At 40.9% G+C, this 20315-nt stretch overlaps 3 protein-coding genes across 4 annotated transcripts; 2 read left to right on the top strand and 1 right to left on the bottom strand.

Annotated features, from left to right (window-relative positions):
- The first annotated feature begins 156 nt into the window (after positions 1-156).
- Positions 157-2098, top strand: LOC105703222 (39S ribosomal protein L3, mitochondrial). Its single transcript, XM_012431453.2, has 7 exons — positions 157-450; positions 547-643; positions 728-955; positions 1040-1174; positions 1299-1459; positions 1549-1738; positions 1813-2098. The coding sequence occupies exons 1-7, from the start codon at positions 389-391 to the stop codon at positions 2053-2055; spliced, it is 1116 nt and encodes a 371-aa protein (XP_012286876.1). The 5' UTR covers positions 157-388; the 3' UTR covers positions 2056-2098.
- Positions 2099-2222: 124 nt separating this feature from the next.
- LOC105703221 (importin subunit alpha-3) lies at positions 2223-5983 on the bottom strand. Of its 2 annotated transcripts, XM_012431451.1 has the most exons (9): positions 5678-5983; positions 5025-5127; positions 4689-4893; positions 4448-4608; positions 4121-4347; positions 3645-4010; positions 3224-3458; positions 3046-3137; positions 2223-2943 (listed from the first exon to the last, which is right to left on the bottom strand). In XM_012431451.1, the coding sequence occupies exons 1-9, from the start codon at positions 5741-5743 to the stop codon at positions 2851-2853; spliced, it is 1548 nt and encodes a 515-aa protein (XP_012286874.1). In that variant the 5' UTR covers positions 5744-5983; the 3' UTR covers positions 2223-2850. The 2 variants fall into 2 exon arrangements, with proteins under 2 accessions (XP_012286874.1, XP_012286875.1); XM_012431452.1 differs by lacking the exon at positions 5025-5127.
- A 326-nt stretch (positions 5984-6309) lies between these two features.
- LOC105703219 (ATP-dependent RNA helicase DHX36) lies at positions 6310-11746 on the top strand. Its single transcript, XM_012431450.2, has 14 exons — positions 6310-6795; positions 7088-7663; positions 7865-8054; positions 8148-8322; positions 8427-8575; positions 8652-8784; positions 8980-9175; positions 9242-9506; positions 9597-9889; positions 10015-10441; positions 10519-10733; positions 10827-10909; positions 10990-11081; positions 11161-11746. The coding sequence occupies exons 1-14, from the start codon at positions 6744-6746 to the stop codon at positions 11276-11278; spliced, it is 2964 nt and encodes a 987-aa protein (XP_012286873.1). The 5' UTR covers positions 6310-6743; the 3' UTR covers positions 11279-11746.
- Positions 11747-20315: the final 8569 nt, after the last annotated feature.

The raw sequence follows: 20315 nt of genomic DNA, 5'->3' as shown, positions 1-20315 counted from the left end.
CGGCAACTGGTAGATGGTACAGCCATCGCGATTGCGCGAGCCCCTACCAGAAATTCGTTGCGCCGCCCTTGGGGGCAAAAAACGGTGAAAGCTAACGTACGAAACCAGAGGGCAGCACAGGATGCGATCGCGCGACCCTGCCCGTGAGCAATCTCCCAACTCATCTCTGCTCCCAACTCATCTCTAATTGAAACTTTGGAAGTGGGAGGTCCAATGTGGTTCAATAGGTTCAATGCGAAGCCTAGATTGGTCTAGATATATATATATATGGTCTAAGGATACAAGACGAACCGGTGCAGGTTTTAGGTTACAATCACTTACGGTTACGACTATATTTGTTTGATAAAGCAATTTTTATTGATTTCAACTTTAATCAAACAGACTCAAAATGGCAATATTATTAAAGATCTGTGAAGGTCTAACCGTGTGTGGAAAACTTTTAAAACCAAGGTACGTACAGAGATGAGCAGGGTACGTATGAACGTGCCAAATGTCTGTAATTCCATTTAATTTGAATTCTTCAAGTTGTCGTTCATTTTAAAACAGGTTTGATTGTACTACTATATCTGTCCGGGGGCGAAAAAATTTAAACCCACCTCCGAGGAAGCGTTTCCCTCCGTGGTTTACTAAACAACACCGGGTGGTTTGTACCATTGAATGTAGTACAAAAGTTTCTGCCTCAATCAAATCTTCGTCACAATATTAGTTAGATATTGCTTTATTGCAGTTACATAAAGAGGAAATTACGCCGGAGAATACTAAATTTATTAAAGAAGTTATCGATACACAGTATGGAATAGCTGCAAATCGGGTTTCACCTTTAAAAGCAGTGCCAATTGAACCCAACATAGAATGGAAAAGGGGACTCCAACGTACGGGACTTATTGCAAAGAAAATTGGAGTATATCCAATGTGGTTGAAAAATGGCAGAAAAGTTTTGACTACTCTTCTACAAGTAGGAATTTGTGCCTTTTAGTATGAATAGTTTTTATTCTTCTATTTTGTGGATAATTTAAATATAAATTTCTGTTTTCTTCAGATAGTTGATAATCATGTAATAAAATATATACCACCCGAAGAACATAAACCAATGATACGGAGGACTCTTCCATATGATTACCAAGAAAAACGTGCATGTCTTCTTATTGGTGCAGAATGTGAGGACCCTCAATTGGTATGAATTTAGACTTCTATAATGTTTTAATATACCATACATTTTGAAACACAAAATAAGAATTACGTTTTCCAATTTATGGCCTATGCTACACACTAATTTGTTTTATTTTTAAATTATATAGTTTACAAAAGCGTACTGTGGTCTATTCCAAGATTCAGGTGTAATGCCAACACGCTTTCTAATGAGATTTTTAGTATCACCGGAAGCTGCATTACAACCAGGCACACCGTTATATGTAAACCATTTTAAGCCTGGCGATTATGTTGATATACGTGGCAAAACGTATGTAATCATATTTTACACATTCATGACTGATCCTCAATGTCTTGATATTAAATTTCCTTCTGTCATGTGGCATTCTAATTGCACAGGATGGATCGTGGTTTCCAAGGTGTCATGAAAAGATGGGGATTTCATGGAATGCCAGCAAGTCATGGAGTGACAAAATCGCATAGAAGACCAGGAAATATTGGTTCTGGAGGGACAAAAGCCCGTGTAATGCCTGGAACTAAAATGCCAGGACATATGGGAAACCGTTATCGCATATTTAGAGGATTAAGGGTAACATTTAATTACTCATTTTTTATACAAAAGGAAAGATTTTTGTCATTCTATGTTTTATATTGTTTGAGCAGATTCTGCGGATAAATACAAAGTACAATGTAATGTGGGTGCTTGGACAGCAGGTGCCTGGTGAAACGAATAATGTCATTCAAGTGTTCGATTCACTTCTCAGGCACAGACGACATACAGTTGCTCCACATTTCCCCACGTATTTCCCTACAAACGAACAGGAACCTCTTCCGGAAGAGATCTTAGCCGATGATGTTCATCCATTTGAAGCCAAGTCTATTACATTTAGTGAAGAGGAAGCGTAATTGTAAAACTGTAGCTTTTAATAAAGAGGATATTACGAATGTACATATACAGAGCGTAGTCTTTACGATTGGATTCGTGTACGCATCTCGCGCGCATTCAGTCTTTAATGATAAATCACTAATTTCACTTCAGATATAAGAGGCAAATCGATCATGATAGTCACGACGAATTTACACTACTATTTTATTGTTGCGCCTTCTTACAGAACGTCCATAATTATTCTTTATACTAATTAAGAGTAGTTAATCAATTTATTTAGTAATCAATATCGTTATAAATTTAACATGCCTAAAATATACACGAATCGTTTATAAATGTAACATCGTTAACCAAGCCTCGGTCCTAGAATGAGAGTAGAGAGCAGCATGGATGGACGAAACAAAATTCTTTTACTTGATCTGTCAAATGATAGTCTCCAATAGCAGTGTCACAAAATAATTTGTATATCTTCAAATAGTTCACTTTTTTTTTTAAATGTAATTTCTATCGCAATAAAAGCAATGCGATGGAAAACAATACAATCTAGTTTCTTGTTATGAATCGTTTCTCCATAAACTTCGTACTCTCTCAGAGTGCTGACCAAAGAAGAGGTCTACACACAGGCAGGCCAGTCGTATTCGCGCTGTCTTCGAGTCGATTGAAGTCGAAGTCCTGTGTTTTGCTGCTGCGTATTACTGACGCAACGTGTCAATGGAGCAAGAGGGTCATGCCGAAGAATTGAAGGAAAAGCAGAATGGCTCCTCGCTGGAGTTTGTCGGGGGACGGCAAAATTCGATGGAAAAATGGAGGCCGTCTCAGAATTTAAAACCATCATTTGGAATAGTCGTCGTTGGATCAAACTCAAATGCACCCTCGGTAGCATGTGTTTCTAAGCCTGCGCCATCAACCTGAAGAAGATATCGATAAGATTAGAATTTTACATGTGAGAAACTAACATGTGACACAAAGTCTCTTGAATTTTATACTAAGTTATGTAATTATGTACTTACTTCTTCCGAAAAGTACTGCTCAATAATGTCATATGCTAACTTATAAATGTCCACATTTTCATGGTTCTGCAACGATTCTATTTTGTCCAAACCTGATAACAGATACACGTCACATAATGATAATACAGGCATTTTTCAATGTAAAATAATAGAAAATGTACTTAATTTTGATACAGACCTGAACATTCTTCGATCATATTTGCTAACTGTTCGACCTGTTGTCCGGCAGATTTAAGCATGTTATGAATTCCATCGAGCACAACTTGTACAACCTGTGTATCTTTGCATACGAGGAGATTACAAAATGGTGCAATTACTCCTTCCCGAATAAGTCGTGCAATCTGATCCTTATTACCGCTTATCGTTAAATTACTAATTGCCCATGCAGCCTCCTTCTGTGTTTGAAATTCTCCCTAAAATCATTTGTTTGTTAATGAGAGTTAAAGTAAGTCAATATTGTTAACTTTCCATTGCAATACAACTGTAACTAATTTCATTGATCCTTAATGATCTTAAGTACAGTATCTCAGTGTTGACAATATCACAGACGAAAGGAATATGAGCGCAGTGAGTAATGTTCATGGAGTTATGTCACATACCTTTGAAAGATTTTGAATAATGAGCGGCAATAAACCAGCATCAATGACAGCTTGTACTTGCGACTGATTGCCGGCGGTAATATTAGAAAGAAACCATACAGCCTCTTTACAAATCTTTTCTTTAGAATGAATGAGCAAATTTGGGAAATAAGATAACGCGTCGCAATTCAAAACAACTTGCGTCTGTTCATCAGTGCCTGTGACAATGTTACCAATCGCCCTCAGGGCAGCAGTTTGAACTTTTACTTCTTTATGTGAAAGAAGTGGAATCAGCTTTGGTACAACGCCACTGTCTATTACCATTTGAATCTGGTCATTCCCTCCATCGGTAAGGTAACTCAATGCCCAGACGGTGTCGACAAGGGTCTAAAATATTGCAATATTAGTTATAGAATTAACTGTTTGTATACAATATCTGAATATCAGGAATATAACATTATAAAACTCAAAAATCATTTGAAGAGATATGTACATACATTAATATCATTGTGATGTACGAGTAAATTGAGTGCAGGCAATATATCCTTTATTGTCTGAACAGGTGGTGGTGGTTCCTTGTTTCTGCATAAATTAACAATTACCCACGTTACGTTACGTAAAAACGTGATAGGTATGTCTGGCTTGATGAATGTTAAAAGTGGTGGAACTACCCCAAGATTGATAACGTAATCTCGCAGAGTTGGTCCATCACCAATTATGTTTCCTATAAAAATAATATACTTGTTTTCACTTATTCCCAATTATCTCATTTGTACATTAAATTAAAGTACTTCTTATATTAATACGTTAACAATCAACATTACCTAGAGCCCAAACCGCCTGTTCACAGACATTTTGTGTGTTCGATAAAAGCAAATGCAGGAAGAGCGGAACGGCTCCAGCTTTGACAACTGCTTGAGTTTGTGCCGATGTACCACTTGCTATATTCGTTAATGCCCATGCAGCTTCAAATTGTAATGATGGGCTACCAGAGAATAAAATTTATATATTACATTACATCATCTTAGGGAAACATTATGATGATAATATTAAATATTTTTTTACCGGTCATGCTGTTCCAAACAGTGAACTAATATTGGTAATATACCACTCTCAATTAATGGGTCAATAGGTGGATTACGATCTGACGAAAGCAACTTTCGAGCCGACTGTACAGCTTGTAGTTGCTCAGCTGGATCTGAACTTCCTGCTTTCTGTACTAAATCATTCAAATCCATATTGGATAAATTCTTATCGATATCATCCTCATCTGTTACGAATACATAAAAACATTAGATCATTCAATTAAATCTACAGGCGATGCACTTATTAAAGCAATTTTAAATAACGAAGGTGATAAGATAAAATGAAAATGAAATATGAAATGATAATGCAATTTACCAGTAGAATCTGCAACTGGTACATTTCTCCTTTTTTGTAAAGTTTCTTCTCGTTTATTTTTGCGTAATTCTACAGTTACTTCATTCCGCCTCCTACGCATTTCCTACAAAAAAAAAAAGACAAATGCATACCACATAATACTAAAAAGTATATAATTTTATCATATAATTAAATTTTTCAAAAATCCCATCGATGCTTTTCGTCTAATTTACCTATATAAAAAAAGATTAATTTTTCGGACAACACAAATTACATTCCGCTATATGAATTACTCTGCCAATTTTACTTCGCTTGTCCAGTAATTTTACTATTATATATTTGAACCTAAATGACGATCTTTGTATTCTAAAAACGTGGATAGTACTTGATGTAGATGTATGGAACGTCAAATCATCATGTAAAAGTTAAAATGACTTTTCATATAATGGAAAACTATCGGATTAACCGAGTTATCGCTTTCTAACTAAAAATATTCAAGTCCGGGAGGAAAATAATATTAACAACGAGGTCGGAGTAACAGCGTGTTTGCACAATGGAAAGCAGCGTGATCGCCGATCTCCTAACGATGCACGAAGACGCTGGACTCCAACCGCGATATTTAACCACCGATTGAAGGGGAAATATGCCCATGGTACGCTCTGCATAGTACTTACATCCTGATCTTTCCCTTTGTTCTTAAAAACCATCATTCGGTTCTTGTTTAACATTTCGGCCGCCATTTTTACAATAACCAATCTTCGTCTGAAGCAGATTGATGTACCGGTGCCGGGGTGACCGTACAATGAAATAATTATTTCCCTGCGACTCCGCCTTCTTATTTCCGTAACTGCATTCCGTCGCGCGATATTCAGTATATTTCACTATGCAATACCCTGCATAACAGTCTTCTCCTCGGTTATCACACAAATTCAGTCACGTTTCTTCGCACGAACACAGTTCCGGACGTTCAGAAAAACCGAGAAGGCTCAAGAACGGGGTGTTCCGAAAGTCATCCTTTCTATTTCCTCCATATAGTAACTTTACATCAAGGTGCTATTTCTACGGCTAGTATTTCATTAGTGCTACAGTGACAAGCGATAAAGCGACGAGTAGCGAATAAGAGGTTCTGATTGGTTGCAGAAAAACGGCAGAATGAGGGAACATCCGTCGCACGTTCCCTGCAACCAGTCAAAACCTCTTATTCGCGCTTCGTCGCTTCGCCGCTTGTCGCTGTAATTTCGGCTTTAAAAAGCATCAAATAACAATATAGGATTTGAGCATCTATAGAGTTTTTGAATTCTTTACTCTGGGTCATACTTGAGATTTTTCTATTCGGCATTTCTGGCGTTCTACCGTTATCGTGTTCGATTATAATTCGATCGAATCTCGACACATTTAAAGTCACTTGATCGATCGATGGGTATTAATCATTGAGGCAACTGAATGCAGTTAATAATTATTAATTGCAATCCATGAATTTGTCTTGCATTAAACCTGAACTTTGACTTCCGAAGTTGATTATTCACGATTTTTCTCATTTATACATCATGTTTTAATTATGGCGTTGCAATTATTAACCGAACAGCATATTTTAATACGTTCTTTGTTGATGAAAAGAAGATCGGTACTTGTTCATGATTCTCAGACATTGATTACAAGAAATGGGAACAAGATTCCAGAGTGTTAGTTAATAATCAAGAGTAATATAATTAATTTGAGAGTTATAAGTTTCGTGTTAAGATGTCTCGATCCCATGGTGCAAATTCTTATGATTCGAGAGGTGGTAGGCGAAGTACGTTGATAGTTTTCTTAAGTTTGCCATTAGATGATCGTTTTCATACTATAACCTATGTATTTATTAGTTCTCCACATTTTAATGTGTTGAAACTGTATACATTAATTAATAAATAACTATAATTCTGATAAATTATTACATTTGTAGATGGTATACTCAGACGTGCAAGAAACTTTCTGTTTGGCAAATTTCTTATAATAGTAATCTATATGTGTACACATAAAAATAGTAACTAGTTCAATTTATTTTGAAAGTATGAAATCGATTTTGATTTTTGTATCTGTACTAGGTGGAATAAATCGTGGTCACAAAACAGGACGAGGGCCACCATCGGGTGTTTCGGTACATTCAGACCAAAGCCATTCGCATAGAGGCCACCCCCCACATTTGAAAGGGAAAGATATTGGACTGTATTACAGAGATAAAGCAAGACAGCGAAATGCAAAAAATACTTGCAAAGTTATCAAATTAAAAGAAAATGTTGAACAAGAAATCAGAGCGTTACTTGAAAATACTAGGAACCCATTTATTAAACAATATGGAGATGTCAATGATGCTGGTTCCTCAAGCGATGACGTGGAAAAGAAATATGCACAGATGGAATCTCAATTAAAAAAAGAATTTTTACAAATTTTATCTGGTAGTATGCAAAATAATCTAGCAATGTCGGTATTGAGAGAATCTAAATTGAAAAGAAATGATACAATGAATAAGAAGTTATTAGACGAGCTCAAAGCAAGAGAAACGTCAAGTGAATATACACACATGTTACAATTTCGAAAAAAACTTCCAGCCTACAAAAAGAAAGAGGAAATTATTAAATTAATTAATGACAATCAAGTCATTGTCATCAGCGGTGAAACAGGTATATTAAAAAATATCTACCCAATTTCCTTGATTAAACGATCTCGTGGCTAATAGATTTTGAATGTTGAACACTACATTTCTTGATGAATATAAGATAAAATGCATTTGTATTAAAAGCTGGATAAGATGTTTTATATTCTACTATTTCTCAAATTGCAGTACTAACTCGTAAAAAGTATTTAATTTAATGCTTTTTCAGGATGTGGTAAAACAACACAAGTTGCTCAGTTCATGCTTGACGATCAAATTGAGCAATTCAAAGGTAGCGAAACAAAAATAATATGTACTCAACCACGAAGAATATCAGCAATCTCCGTCGCAGAGAGAGTTGCTGCAGAAAGGGCAGAAAGACTTGGACATTCAGTTGGCTTTCAGATCAGACTTGAAAAGTACATTATTATGATTAATTTTGGACTATAGTTACATAAAAGTACTTTCTTGATGGTTGAAAGAAAGTAGTATGTTTATCTTATTTGTTACAGAGTTTCAGCTAGAGACCGTGGAAGTATTTTATATTGTACAACTGGAATGTTATTACAATTTATGCAGATCGATCCTGCTTTAATGGATTATTCTCACATAATATTAGATGAGATTCATGAAAGGAGTACAGAGTGCGATTTTATACTTGCTCTGTTGAAACATGTTATACCTAAGGTAAGTGTTTTTAAGTTTACAATTTGTATTTTCTGGTTATAATAACTTCTTATTTCATGATTCATAAGTGTACACAGTTTATGAACAAAAGCATCTCGTTTCAGAGACCAAATCTAAAAGTAATTTTAATGAGTGCTACGCTTAATTCTGAGCGGTTTTCTCAGTATTACAATAATTGCCCCAATATTCATATACCAGGATTTACGTACCCTGTAGAAGAGTTATATTTAGAAGATGTACTTGCAATTACTAGGTATGTCCTTTTTTGCTAATAAATGTATTTTAAATTACGAAGCACTGTCATGACTTATTAATAATTAATTGTGGAGGTTTCAGTTCCCTGAACAACCATCACAGCCGGTTAACTATAGAAAACATTCACAGAAGTTTAAGAAGGAACAGCGGAAACGGGATGATTTCCTTGACTTTGTCGCTCCTTATGTACGTCATCTTCGTTCAGAGGTATGTATTTATACAGTTTATCGTCAGTAGATTAGTCTTTTATTAACTCCACAAATGTTAAATGCATCGGAGAAGAAAACATATTTGATTAATTTAATAGTTGTACAGCTGTTAAAGTTTGCCTGTAATAACTCAGTTTATTTAGTTTTATAATTTGGATATGTACGTAAGAATTTAAGAAAACATGTTTTTTAGAAAAAATATCCAGAATACGTTCTAAGTCAACTAAAGAATCCAAACAGTGAGAATCTTTCTCTTGATCTCATAGATCAACTAGTGAGATACATATGTATGACTCAAGGACCTGGGGCCATTCTAATTTTTTTGCCTGGTTTGATGGATATTTCAAAGTTACACAGGATGATGTTAGAGAGCGGTCAATATCCTCAAAGTAAGACAGTTTCTGGCGATTAATTTACCACTTAATATTTAAATTATAGTTGAAACTTATACTTAGACAGGTACATTATATACTGTCTGCACTCTCGAATGCCCACGGTTGATCAAAAGCTCATATTTAATACACCGCCAAATGAAGTTCGTAAAATAATAATTGCAACCTCAATTGCTGAAACATCAATAACGATAGAGGATGTTGTATACGTAATCGATTGTGGAAAAACGAAGTTATCAAGATTCGACGTGGAAAATAACATGCAAACTCTGGAAGCAGAATGGTTGTCTTTAGCTAATGCTAAGCAGAGACGTGGCCGAGCGGGCAGGTATGTAAATTTATAAAAATTAAAGTATTACTAACGTTTTTATATACTAAAATTGCTTTAAACAATACATTTTATTGTTTTACATATCAGAGTTAAACCAGGAATTTGTTACCACCTCTATACAAAAGCTAGAGAGATGACATTTGATCAGTATCCTTTACCTGAAATGTTAAGAACTCGACTCGAAGAAGTTATATTACAAGAAAAAATTCTTCAACTAGGAGACGTGGCTTCGTTTCTTTCTTCTGTTATGGATCCACCAGATTCAAAAGCTATAGAATTATCTCTTGAATTATTACGAACACTTAATGCTCTTGATGAGAGGGAACGTTTAACTCCTTTAGGCTATCATTTAGCACAATTACCACTTGATCCTAGAACAGGTATGTTTAATTTGTTCATAGTGTCATTCACTACATCCAGATATGACCTAAAATCACAATTACGTTTTACCAGATCAAAACGTTTGAGTTAAATATGTAACTTTGTTTTTGAATGTCCATTTTAGGTAAAATGATTATACTAGGTGCTCTTTTTTCGTGTGTGGAGCCGATCTTCGCAATAGCTGCTAGTCTATCGTTCAAAGATGCTTTTTATTGCCCTCTTGGGAAAGAGGATGAAGCTAGAAAGAAGAAACTTGAATTAGGGCGAGATCAGCTGAGCGATCATGTGGCTCTTGCCGAAGCCTTAAGACGATTTGAACTGGCCTATAATAGAGGCTACGCATCATCATTTTGCAGAGAATATTTTCTCTCCTTTAATACACTTAAACTTCTCTGTGATATGAAAAGTCAATTTGCTCGACACTTATGCGAAAAGAAGTTCTTATACAGTGATGATCCGAGGGACGATCGCGCTAACAGAAACTCAAGTAACTTGGCGTTGGTGAAAGCTATCGTTTGTGCAGGATTATTCCCAAACGTGGCTGTTATCAAGTACGACGCAATATTAATAGTCTCTCCTTATACACATATGATTCTTTCGTGTTTGCAACTTCTTTTTTTTTTGTTAGGAGCGTAGGAAAATTTGGAGTAAAAGCGACAACACCCGAAGACGGTACAGTGGCAATTCATCCATCAAGTATAAATGAAAAAGACTTGCCCAAAGTGTGTATTGGTCACTACATGACATACTTCTTAAAGAAACGCTCAACAGCTATCTATCTGCATGACACAACTATAGTCAGTCGTATGGCTTTAATACTTGCAGGACCAAACAGTTCGATAAGTATGTTTCTATAATTGTTACTATATTCTGAAGGAAGGGTTACCCCTCGTTCCAAATGACTTATTAAATCGTCCTTTTAATCTGATATTTCAGCTAACAAATCAGGGAAATGTCTTGTTACATTAACAAACTCCCTTGCTTTTCCTTGTGATCCTGGAACTGCTCAAATTATTCAGGTATTTTGCATTAAATTTTTTGTTGAATGGTAAGAAAGTGGCGAAAAATTCGGTGAAAACTAATATTAAATATTTTCCAGAAATTACGCGAAAAGTTGGACCAACTCCTAGAGTATAAAATCACTCATCCAGGTTCCGTACGATTGGATGGACAAGAAGGAAATATTCTGAAGTATGCTTCCATAAATGTGTCATTTTACTTATTAAATGGAAGATGTAAGATAGAAGCATGAAGTTAAATATTGTTTCAGAGCGTTCGTGATTCTGATGATCCACGGAGATGAAGATATGGAGCTAGGTATTCCGAAAAATGATATAGCTTCGTTTGGAAGCGGTAGTCAAGAGTCTCTTGAGGATTATGACTTTTAGAGTGAACACGAGTATTTGTAACTGCTCTTAAAATTGATTTAGAGCCGAGTCTCTCCGTTATCGCGATACCTGTAAACTTTCAAGGGACTAGGATGCGGTTTGTGCCAATAGCATAATTTAATATAATAATTATGGAGTGTAGTAACAGTACATTTAATGTACGAAAGTTAACAAATCGTTTATGGCAGTTGAGCGGATTCCTTTTGTCAACGTTTCGTAAGTTTTAAATAGTTAACCTATGATTCTGTGTAAATTATACATCGATGTTTAGTGTGTCTACTTATTATTATTATTTAAGTAATGTTAAACTAATCAGCTCTTATATAAATATTTCTTGTCCTTGCGAAGATTTATTCATCCTCTAATGAAAGATGAAGAGATAATAACGTAGAAAATACCCCCATTTTAAGAATACGGTTATAAAAGCCAAACCGAGTATACAAACTCATTAAAGTAGAGTATGCAAGTTTTAAACTGCACTTCCCCCCAGTTAAGGATTAAGGAGTAATGCTAAATTATGGGACAGGTAAACGACGTGTACATAAACTGCACTTTTTACCCTACGTACGGGGGAATTAAAGTTTGCCAATATGTCTGACATTTCTGTTCGAAAAGTGTACGTATCTCCACCGTGTTCTCCATAAAATACGCCTGCGTGGTTGCAGTTGGATAAAATAGTGCACCCGGAATGTTGAGCGGTGCAAGATCTCAATGAATTCGAATCGAGTGTAATCTCGTCGCCGTTTATCGTCCCACTAAAGCACAACTAGCTAGCTTGCGTGATTTCATTTCATTTACGTGAGTCATACTGGAAGTATGCACATGCATCTCGATAGTTGACCGCTCTAAGGAAAGTTGAACAGCCGTGAACCGTGCCGGCGTAAGTCGGGTGTCGTGCCGGTAAACTGCGACGTCGGACGCAAGTGCGTGTACATATGAGGACGTACGTGCAGAGCTATGCTCGCGCAAGTACAATGTGTCCATTTAAAAGTAACAATTATCAATTATGCCGTATAATGTTTCCTGCCAACGACAGCAAGTGCCGTCGCGTTAGAAGCAAATACGAAGTCGTACCTCCACTCGGTACCGTGTCAATGACATCATTAATTAATTCCATCGGTCAGCGATGCGAAGAAAAAAGCGTGTCGTTTAAACAAAACGTTAAGAAGCTTGTACGTATTTCATGGAATTATCGTTTAGCGTAAGAGCGCACTTCGGCGCGAACGGCATGACGCGGTATTTGCATTTACTAAGCAGAGTTCTTAGACGAAGACCAAGAATGACGACGATCGCGTCATTTTTGACAACGCCTAGCGGATCAATTTGGCCTTTGTTAACCGATCTAATCGTGTCTGGAAATGCTCGATAAGTATACGGTAAAATTAGCCTTTATTCCGCGCATGGTTGAGCGACATATGAGCGTAATATTTGCGGTCAGATCAGTATGCTCGGCGCTCTGCGGGCCAGTTGGGATGCACGACGCCTCACCGGAAATGCAATTATTGTATTCCCCCTTCGCTACTTTTCTCTCTCGATCTCATTACCTGCCTACTTCCCTTCGTCTCTCTTTCTCGCTCGCTTATCCTCTTTCCCTTCGCGTCCATCTGTCCCGCTCGCTCTCGCGCGTAACCATCATCCTTCTCCGCTTCTCTCTTCCTCTCTTTACCGGCGCACAAGTGCAGAGTCGTTGGACTTGCACGGATAGTGGCAGAGCGCTTGTCAAAAGCTTCGCCGAGGTTTACGTGCATAATAAAACTCGGGCCGAAGCCCTGGAACGTTGTCCACCTGCTAAAACTCCGTAACCCATTACCGCTCGCGTCACATCGATGTAACATTTTATACGAAACTCTCCTCAACGATAACGAAATTCTCCCCACGCCTCTTCCTTTTTCCTTCGAATACGACGATACTTATACAGGGGAATGATTTTCTCCACGCAGGTGCAGAGTCGTTCGAAGGTGCGCTGATAGCAACGGAGTGCTTGGCAAAAGCTGCGACACGACTTACTCGTGTAATAAAACTCGGGGCAAAGTCCCCGGACGTTAGTTACCTCCCGAGGCTCTTCGATCCACTCTCTCCTCTTGGCAGCGAAAGGGTTAAAACGAGCTTACTCAGTTTTCTTTTCCAGGGAAGTCATCCCTCGCTAAATATCCCAGGTCGGCCCCTGACGGACGTGAACGTCCACTCTACCCATGTGGGGTCGCCAGGATGAGAAAGGAAATCATTCATCTCCCCCAGGGTACACTGCAAGCCTTGGAGGAAAATAACATCGCTGCGAAGTACTTTCAATGGAGGACCCCCTTTACAAATCGAGCCTTGAAAAAAAGTCCTTTAAGATCGTACAGTTAAGGTGTTATTCACGGGTCATTCTAAATATATCGAAACGTGAAAAGAAGAACGCGACGCTTGTAAAATTACATTTATCAAAAACAAGGCTTTTTTCATCTATCCCAGACTAGAGCCAAGGACACACGGGTATTCCTTTTTGTAGAAATGAAATTTCTGAGCATCGTCATTTCCCTTTCCATAATCACGCGTCCATGTTCCAAATGATTCGGTGCACCTAATTTGAAGAAAAGTTTCGATACATCTATACATCATTCTACAATGACTCTTTCATGATATCTTAATCGCACGTGGGATCGGTAACAGAACGTGGAAAAAGTGGAAATACCTCGGCGGTGTTTCGATGTTTTCGTTCACCCTGCATTCTCTAAGAGAGCATACGGCCAGGTCGTCACATCGGAATCGGTCCCGTCGTTCTCTCCATTTCTCATCGCTGCCCCACGACAGATGCGGTCATTTTCACTCCAAGTTCAAGACCCGCCTTCTGAGAGCGCGGCTTCCACCGGTCGGCGCATCACCTGGAAGTGGTAATGCGAGATTGGTAAAGAATCTAAACGTTCGTCTCCCTTTTTTCGCCTCGCTCTTTCCGAGAGTTCGGAAAGTCCTGGGTTTCTTGCCGCGACCCGCTAACCCCTCGCCCCTTTTCCAAAGTCTCTCTCGATTTCCCTTCCACGATTTTCCACGCGCGCTCACCCGCACTCGAGCTCGACGCCGAGTTTCTAATGCGCCGACCTCGCGGAGATAACGTCTCTCTCTCGAGAGAGGTGGTGTACGTCGCCTCGAAGAATTCGCCATAAATCAAGGATTTTTGAAAGCGCCTCCTCCCTTCGACGGAAATTACGGTGATTGATGTTTTCCTCCGGCATTGTTATTATGCCATCGAGATCATCAAAGAAACATGGGCGAGTTCATCCGCGATACCAGCGTCTGCTACAAACACGCATCTACGGGGCGCTTTATGGGTTTAACATAAAAGTACAATAATTATATTGAAAATGTACTGCACTTTTAATCCTTCGTAACCCCAAACCTTTTCTCCAAGTCAAGGAAAAGCCGACGTAACGTGAAATTTGCAAATATTAACCTTCTCGAATTAACAATTTGTTTATACATGTTCATCGATTGAAACGTTTATAAAGGTGAATTTACATACGAATACCTTGGTTGTAAAAGGGTGGGACGATAACGTGCTACATAGGATTGTTGGGAGGTCAATTAAGACTTAAAAAATATTGACATTCAAGAGGGTGACGTTGAAATTCACGTGACGTTGTAGAGGGTTAACATTCCTTTAGCTTCAGATTCGGAGTACATGACAGGAGTTTTGACAAATTAAGTAAATACCTTTCAGAGTACAGAAATTCAGGAGGGGTTCCGAATTTGTCCGGATTACAAAGGAGGCAACCAAGCATTCAATCCTGCTCGCAAATCCCGATAAATTCTCTCAAAAAACTTCACATCGCCTTAAGCGGAAGTTTATTTACGTGCGGGTGAAGTTCTCTAACGGGGGTTCTCGTAGTACAACGAAGCTGACACCGCTCGCGGTTTCCGCAGAGGCTCGTACCGTTACCCTCGAGAATACCGGCGAGAGTGATGGGAAATGGAGGTTAGTCAGGCGATAAGGCTCGAGAGGAGGCTGAGACGATATCTCGGATACCACCGATGTCACGAACCGCCGAAAAAAAAAAGGAACACATTAATCGTCCAAAGAATGTCAGCAGTGACGTTCGAAGAAGTATCATTAAATTCCTTCGCGGTCCTTCCTGTCAGACAGCAAAGTCGATCGTCGAGATCCGTTAGTTTATTCTCGACTACCGAATTGCTATAAATCATGTACGCGGATTTCGTATCGTCACGAGCGGAAGTTTATATCGAAGGGTGGAGTAAGTTCCGTAACGGGAGTTCCCGTAGCTGTAGCGAGCCGACGTCGCTCGCGGTTTCCGCGGAGGTTCGCTCGCGATTCCGCTTAGACTCGTACCGTTACTCTCGAGAACAGCGGCGAGAGTGATGGGGAATGGAAGTCAGTCAGGCGACGAAGCTCCAAAGGAAGCTCGAGCGATATCCCCGATACCAGGAGGGGCGTAAGCTTAAAAGAAAGAGTACATTTATCGTTCGAGAGCAATTCTCGGCAGCGCAAGAAGTATCGCCACGGAGTCTTTAAAACCGGCACGTTTTTTTTCTTCGGCGAAACACTTGGAAAGATATCTTCAAGGTCGTTAAGTTGCGAGCTCCGGGGGACCCCTGACGTCGCCCCGAGCGGAAGTTTGTCGAAAAGTGGAGCAACTTCTCTAACGGGGGTTTTTGCAGTCCCACGTCGCTCGCGGTTTCCGTGGAGGCTCGCTTGCGATTCCGCTTAGGCTTGTACCGTTACGCCCGAGAATACCGGCGAGAGTGATGGGAAATGGAGGTTAGTCAGGCGATAAAGCTCGAGAGGAGGCTCGGACGTTCACGTTCCAATTGTGGAAGGAAGAGTCGCTCCATCCTCGTTCTTTACCTCGGCGCTCGGCGAAGCGGACCGACCAGGTGGCTCGAAAGGCCCTCTTCTATGTACCCTGAAACAAAGGCGTGTCAAAATAGCTTCCCCGTTGGTACTCTACTAAGTATCCATTTTCTTCGGAAGATCGCATGGCTAAGTATAGAAATCAATTGAAAAGTACCACCCTTAACCTTTAGCGTTCGCTTGGGCTCGGTTACGTCCGAGAGAAATTTCGGATTCCAATATCTCAGAGAAATCTATTCAAGCATGCCTGGACTTTACATTTCCGGGCCATCTACTAATCTCCCTTATATGGAATAACTAATAGAGTACCGATATAGTATGACGCGCATGCGCATTTTCTGGAGGGTGTTCAGAATTGCGAGCGACGATTCTGTATCTATTATCCGTATATATATAAAATATCTAGATGTAAGTAACCATCTTTTCTTTCAAAAATGTCAAGAAAACTACCATTTGCATTCCCTTCTCCTATTTAAAAGTTACGTTGAAGCTGTACGTTTATTCGAATTCCCAGTGTCATGGTGCAGCCAACGCGGAGTTGAGGGGAATCAGGACTCCGTGGCGTGATCGATTGCGTTTTTGGTCCATCGATCCATCGCGCCTGTTCGAGTCCCGCTGCAACGGCGAGATAATCCCTTCGGGAACGAGGCACAAATTCGAGCTCCCTCGGGACGGGATGTGGGGCACGTCGAGCGGCACTACGTGAAAGCTGCGGTAAAGAGGCACCGCGGCGCCCGCCCGGGAGAAGAACGAAACGCTTATCTTTCCGAGCCTATGCGGTTACGTTTATGCGCATTCCGTCGCCGCTGCATCCGGCGTGCACCGCACGGGTTCCCACGCGAATCGAACTGGTGCATCGCGGGGAGGTCTTTTGGGCCCGACAGCGTCGTATCCGTGGATCTATGAAAAGATGGATGGTGGGAATCGCTCCGCGAGTGAAGCTTACGATGCAAACAAAGGGAAGATGGCGGCCATTTTGCCCTGCCATTGATCACGTGATCCAAAGATTCCACAAGAATAATTTTAAGTACATACACGGTAACTATTGCCGTACTTATAATTTTAAATTCCTAAAGACAGGGATTCAACAGAATTTCAGGATATTTTTACCCTTTGTCGCGTACTTATTAATCGGTTTGAGGTTCAAATAAGTACAAGCATTTATAAAAAAGTACCTCCTTATTGTGCCCACTCCACCCGATTCGATACGAGTACTTTTCGTCGATATTGAGAAAGTAACGAGGCCGAAAGTAATTGCCGTCGAAATGAAGGTATTAAAAATACTCGTATCCACCTCGTATCAGTTAATCTCTAAGCACCTTGGGATCTGGAAAAACGGAAACATGAAAAGTCTCTCCAGAGACTGCAAGACACAGTGGAACGGAGAAACCTCGCAATCGTTTTATCTCCCATTAATTACCCCCTTCATATGTAAGATCGTATTTTAGATGCATTATAGTTAGACGCGATTTAAACTCCTGATCAACAATTGGTAAGAGTCTACCAATGGAATTAGAAACGGCATTATCTGTATACTCCACGTTCGTGTACTGGTTAGTAAACTCCTACGGTGGGGGCGATCGATGTTGACGATTTTCTCGTGCCTTCGGCTACCAAAGTCATAGCGAGAGCGTAGGCAATACATTTAACTTTGTCCTACCCTATCACAGCGTTCGGTGGCAGTTTCAGAAATAAAAATGGTATCAAAGACTTGCCCCCCTCCTGCTACCTCCCCGCCGATAATTCTACGGATCTATAGTTCACCGCAGAGGGCGTTTTCCCGCTTCCATCGTTCCAAGACCTGCAGCATATTTCCTCCGCCCCCTTCGCAACGTCTTTGAAATTACGCAAGCCTTCTAGCCCATTAAGTAGTATTCCCCGATGCAGGGTCATAAAATGATTGTTTTAATTGGGTTCGATTCTCATTAGGGTGCGTTATCGGCGGCGGATAGGGCTTCCGCCGCGGGTCGGCGGCGACGCTCGCGCCACGGCGCGGCCCCGTGAGCGGAGTGAAAGTTAGATCGCCATAAATTAGCCTCCCCTCGAGCCGGCGCCGTTGCTCGCTCGTTTGCGAATCTTCCAGAGCGATCACCTTGGAGCTAGTGACCCAATAGCCGGTTGCGCCGCGACGACGGACGCAAAGAACGGCTCGCCGGGAGACAATATCATCCGGCGGGCTCTATCGGCTCTCGCGGGTCGCCCGCGGAAATATGGGTTAAGGTCCCCTTTCTCCGGCGCCTTTTCCACGCCGGCTCGGTTTGTTTTCTTGTAAACACCGGCACCGGGTTCAAAGACCCCGCGCCGCCTATCGCGCCGAGGCCCGCCGCTGGACTGCGCGCCGCGGCGGTCGCGGCGTCCCGCGAGTGCGCGAGAACGAGGCAAGATGGCGGACGGGTTACGCGGGTGACTGGACTTTGGCTCCCCAGCGATTTTGATTTTCGAACGGCACCGAAAGAACGCGCCGGACCCGCTCAGAGTAGTTTCAAAGGCCAAACGATAACTGTTTTAAACCCCCCCCGAGCCCTTAGCATTCCTAATGCATTAAACATACAGTGTTTCTAGGTTAGGAAAATTCTAATCCGGGTTCTTCGGTTTATATTCTACGCCGAGGAAAGAGGACGAAAGTATACATCGTTTCATTGAATTGTGAAAAGAAAGGAGTAGAAGTGAATAAAGGCAAAGTTCCTTCAAAGAAGTTACTTCTCTGAATGGAGTTCACGAAACGGAATGTAGTTTCGATTTCTTTTTTAATTTATTATTTTTATCATATAAAGTACTCGGTCGATGCTATGCGTCGGAGTTCAACATTCGGAAATTTTTGACCGGAGACCGTATTTCTTTGATTCAATGTCACAGCTCCATTCAAAAAAATAATTTATTTGAAAGAAAATATATTTCTCTCGGCGCAGTCGCGATGTGTTTGGGTTTAATGCATTCGGTGAACTTTTAGGCGGAACGTCTCTCGGGTTTTCTTCTGGGATGACCGTTAGGCACAATTATGGTATTCTCGAATCGTTGGAATTTGTCACCGAAGGTATGCTCGGTGATTCGCGTAGAGAACGTCAGTCGTTCGAGGCGCGACGTTCGAGCCGGCTTACACTCGTACTACGTCGTCGATGGGAGGGAGATAAGCGTAGGTATCCACGCCTTCGTAGATCCGATCTCTCGTTCTTGGAAATTCGACGGGTCAGAGAGCGTGGCGCTCGAAAACGCGCGGGGATCTTTTTCGAAGCGAGGCAGAAGCGACGAAAATACCCCGCCGGGGCTTTTAGTAGGTGGCTGCGATCGTATCGCTGCACCGAGAAGAATCGAGTTTTTAGTACCGCGTTTGACCGACCGTAACTAAATCGGTGTCCTTTCGTTTGTTTCCTTTTTCCTTTTCCCTCCGATAAATCCGGGCTGACTGAAAAATGAAGGCACAAACGGTGACGCAATCAGGCTATTCGTAAGAAATTTCCTACACGCTGTTAAACATCTTTTTAAGATTTAGGCCCGACTGCCCCAGCCGTGATTACTCCGAAACTTCTTAACCATCGTTAGTTAATCTTAAATTAGTTCCGAAGCAAAAGTTGAGCCAACCGATGATTAAAATCCATTATTGCCACCTGAAATTGGGCGAAATTAACGTTAAGTAATCATTGATTAAAGATTTTAACTCGAAAGTCGGGACGACCGGTCCTTAAAAATTAACCCATGAGCCATCGGGAATACGAATCTAGTTTTTTTCTCCAGTCAAGTTTCAACAATGATATTCGGTATTGGGTCATCCAGGGCTAGAGAGTACTTCGGGCGGTTCGAGATGGCCGCGGTCACGATTCGATATCCCGTAACGTCCACGCCCTTCCTTATCGATCGAGCGGGTTTTAGAAAAGGTCCCGAAGTTCGGTCGGTGAAAATCCGAGTTCCGCCGAGCTCGGACCGGTAAGGAAGTCGGAGGGAAGAAAGGGGGAGAAAGGGCAGTCGGTCGTCGGCGAGGGTAGGGGTAGGAGGTCGGCGGGTACCGGTGGCTACTCAATGGCTACTCGGGCGCTGATAGCCGATAGCTCCTCCGACTCGAGCAGTCTCGCGCTCGAGGGAGGTTCGGCGGTCGGTGCGGCCGGGCGGTCTGGCGTATAGGCGGCGCGCGGCGCGCACCGATTCAGTCTGCATCCGACCAGCGCGAGTGTCGCATCGCTCGGGCCAGTCACGATC

The sequence above is a fragment of the Orussus abietinus genome, unplaced genomic scaffold (genome assembly GCF_000612105.2).
Source record: "Orussus abietinus isolate OABI.00-Male unplaced genomic scaffold, Oabi_2.0 scaffold188, whole genome shotgun sequence".
NCBI lineage: Eukaryota > Metazoa > Arthropoda > Insecta > Hymenoptera > Orussidae > Orussus > Orussus abietinus.
The sequence above is the reverse complement of the archived record's forward strand: the minus strand, read 5'-3'. Positions and strand labels throughout refer to the sequence as shown.

Bases quoted from the DNA above. Each gene is read 5' to 3' on its own strand.
- LOC105703222 (XM_012431453.2), top strand. From the start codon at position 389: ATGGCAATATTATTAAAGATCTGTGAAGGTCTAACCGTGTGTGGAAAA. The intron at 956-1,039 runs GTAGGAATTTGT...TGTTTTCTTCAG, and splicing joins TTTTGACTACTCTTCTACAA to ATAGTTGATAATCATGTAAT. The intron at 1,175-1,298 runs GTATGAATTTAG...TAAATTATATAG, and splicing joins AATGTGAGGACCCTCAATTG to TTTACAAAAGCGTACTGTGG.
- LOC105703221 (XM_012431451.1), bottom strand. From the start codon at position 5,743: ATGGCGGCCGAAATGTTAAACAAGAACCGAATGATGGTTTTTAAGAAC. The intron at 4,348-4,447 runs GTAATGTTGATT...TTATTTTTATAG, and splicing joins ACAGGCGGTTTGGGCTCTAG to GAAACATAATTGGTGATGGA. The intron at 4,011-4,120 runs GTATGTACATAT...GCAATATTTTAG, and splicing joins TACATCACAATGATATTAAT to ACCCTTGTCGACACCGTCTG.
- LOC105703219 (XM_012431450.2), top strand. From the start codon at position 6,744: ATGTCTCGATCCCATGGTGCAAATTCTTATGATTCGAGAGGTGGTAGG. The intron at 8,323-8,426 runs GTAAGTGTTTTT...ATCTCGTTTCAG, and splicing joins TGAAACATGTTATACCTAAG to AGACCAAATCTAAAAGTAAT. The intron at 8,785-8,979 runs GTATGTATTTAT...CATGTTTTTTAG, and splicing joins TACGTCATCTTCGTTCAGAG to AAAAAATATCCAGAATACGT.